Source organism: Pangasianodon hypophthalmus, chromosome 5 (assembly GCF_027358585.1).
Source record: "Pangasianodon hypophthalmus isolate fPanHyp1 chromosome 5, fPanHyp1.pri, whole genome shotgun sequence".
Classification (NCBI taxonomy): domain Eukaryota; kingdom Metazoa; phylum Chordata; class Actinopteri; order Siluriformes; family Pangasiidae; genus Pangasianodon; species Pangasianodon hypophthalmus.
In genome coordinates this window covers 31,223,315-31,225,814 of record NC_069714.1, presented here as the reverse complement: position 1 = coordinate 31,225,814, position 2,500 = coordinate 31,223,315, and the positions used below count along the sequence as shown (strand labels likewise).

Below are 2,500 nucleotides of genomic sequence, written 5' to 3'. Positions count from 1 at the left end.
TGGGCATTAACTGGTGCTTTTCTTCCAACCTGCATCAATGTATATACATGTGTGTGTGTGTGTATACATGTTTATATGTGTGTGTGTGTGGGTGTGTGCATTTCCTTTTTCTTTATTTTTCTTTCTCTTCTTGTTTGTCACAAGGCATAAGGTTATATAAAGATACATCATCTATCAACCATTTATTCCCATTTCCCTCTTTTAAAAGGAAGTACACTTTACGTTCTGTAAAGTAAACGAAGAAACACAGGATACACTCTCAAAAAGTTACAAGTTAAAAGTTACAACTTTTTGCAACTTTTCCCTCTGTATTGTACCTTTAAATTCCTAATTAACATCCATTTATGTGTCTTAAATCATTTTAAAAGTCAACTATATCCACGATTCCAGGTGAAAGATTTATAGTAAAGGTACAATAGAATCACCCTTGAAGTTACCAACCCAAAGGTACAGTTTAGTACGATTTTTTCTGAGAAATTGGTGTATAATATTGCTTCCATCCTGTTTTTTTTTTTTTTGAGGAATATGAAGATAAAATTTATTATACCCACAAAATTATTCATTCCTTATAAAGTTCCTAAACCAAAACAGGAAAAAAAGGAAGGACAGGAAAGAAAATAAATAGTTTTTTAAATTATTAAGCAGCGCATCGAGGGTTATAGAATCATTAAGCAACCTGTTCGGATAAAAGTAAACAAAAAAGTAAACAACTGAAAACAAGTACATGACCGAATATATATATTAAATCCACACGTAGGTTCCGCTTAGTTGCATATTGTCCAACTGGAGCATTAAAAATGGATTAGTTTTAAATCAGTATCATGAAACTGAACTGAACTGTGTGTGAACTCCAGCAGTAAAATAATTACCGATTATTTTCGGTCCTCCGTCCTTATTAGTGGCCAGTCTCTCAGGATGGGTCTTATGGTACTGGTTTAGATACAGCCGACTGGCGTAGATAGCTGATCTGAAAAACAAGAGACAAAAAATGATCAGCATTCGTGTTCAAAAGGTTTAAAAATAAATAAATAAATAAATTTAAAAAAAAAAAAAAAAAAAAAAAAAAAAGAGTATGATAACAAAGGAACAATACTATAGTATGTATTGTTCTATATAATTGCATAATACTATATAATGGCACTGTCTGTATCTTTTTAATTTAACAAAATGGCTTCCACACTCATTATTAGAATGATAATAATGAAGCAAATTGCCTCTCTAACTTGCTTGGAATATATTACCTGTGGACATCGTTTTCCTTTGAGGGTTTTGAGGCTCAAATGGTATATTTTTGTTGTTGGTACTGAATTGTTTGTTTGTTTCTGAGCACCTGTGAGAAATATAATGTCTCTTTGATCAGCAACTTAACAGTGTCTTGAATTCGCTGGTTAACTGTTGAGCCACAACACGCTCAATCTGTTACAGCATCTTGAGGTAAACCGTCTGTATTCACATTCATGAAGGTGTCTCTTGATGGTAGACTTTGACAATGATACGCCTACCTCCTCCAGAGTGTTCCTGACAAGATGTTGTGAAGGGGTTTTTCTTCAAAAATTCTGCGATCATCCACTTGAGGTGTTTTCCGTGGTCTTCCAGGCGTTTTAGTGATGCTGAGCTCACCAGTGCTTTCCTTCTTTTTAACAATGTACCAAATTGTTGATTTGGCTCTCCTAAAGTTTCTGCTATCTCTCTGATAGGTCTGTTTTGGTTTTTCAGTCTAATGATGGCCTGCTTCACTTGCATCAACACCTCTTTGGACTGCACTGAGAGTTCCCATGAACAGCTACCAAATGCAAATTCAACTCCAGATCTCTTATCTCCTTAACTTGTCATGAAATAACGAGGAAACAGGCCACAGCTGGCCATGAAACTGCAGGCAATTGTCCAATTACCTTTGAGCCTGTGAAAATGGAGGGACTCTGTAAAAAATGGCTGTAATTCCTAAACTCAGCATTTGGTGATGTCCATGGGGTCCAGACTTCAGGCAGTCATTGACTGCAAAGGATTTACCTCCAAGTAATAAAAATAATCCTAATATTTATGATTATATTAGTTTATCCAGTTACTTTTGAGCCTGTGAAAATGGAGGAACTCTGTAAAAAATGGCTGTAATTCCTAAACGGTTAATGCAAGATTTTTGTTAAACCCCTTGAATTAATCTGAAAGTCTACGCTTCAGTCACATCTTGATTGCTTCATTTCAAATCCATGGTGGTGGAGTACAGAGACACAGTTACCAAAAACGTGTCACTGTTCACCTGACTGTATATAATAAAACTGATGATGATGATGATGATGATGGTCTCACCCTGCAGATTTAATCTGACTCCAGAATCGGTCTGTTTTGTACACGTAGAGTTTCTCCTGAGCCGCCAGAGCCGTGAAAATATCCTGCTCCAGACGTATCACCTCGGCTCTCTGCCAGCCGTTACACTGCTCATCTCTGCAACACACACACACACACACACACACACACAAACACATATTATACACTCATTACT

At 36.2% G+C, this 2,500-nt stretch overlaps 1 protein-coding gene across 2 annotated transcripts in view; it reads right to left on the bottom strand.

The window, feature by feature from the left end:
• Positions 1-2,500, bottom strand: part of gmppaa (GDP-mannose pyrophosphorylase Aa) — a 16,357-nt gene that overhangs the window by 5,204 nt on the left and 8,653 nt on the right. For both annotated transcript variants that reach the window (XM_053234546.1, XM_053234547.1), the window contains 2 exons: positions 2,308-2,442; positions 870-967 (listed from right to left, as the gene is read on the bottom strand). In XM_053234546.1, the coding sequence (XP_053090521.1) occupies positions 870-967; positions 2,308-2,442 (233 nt within the window). The remainder of the gene's footprint in view (positions 1-869; positions 968-2,307; positions 2,443-2,500) is intronic.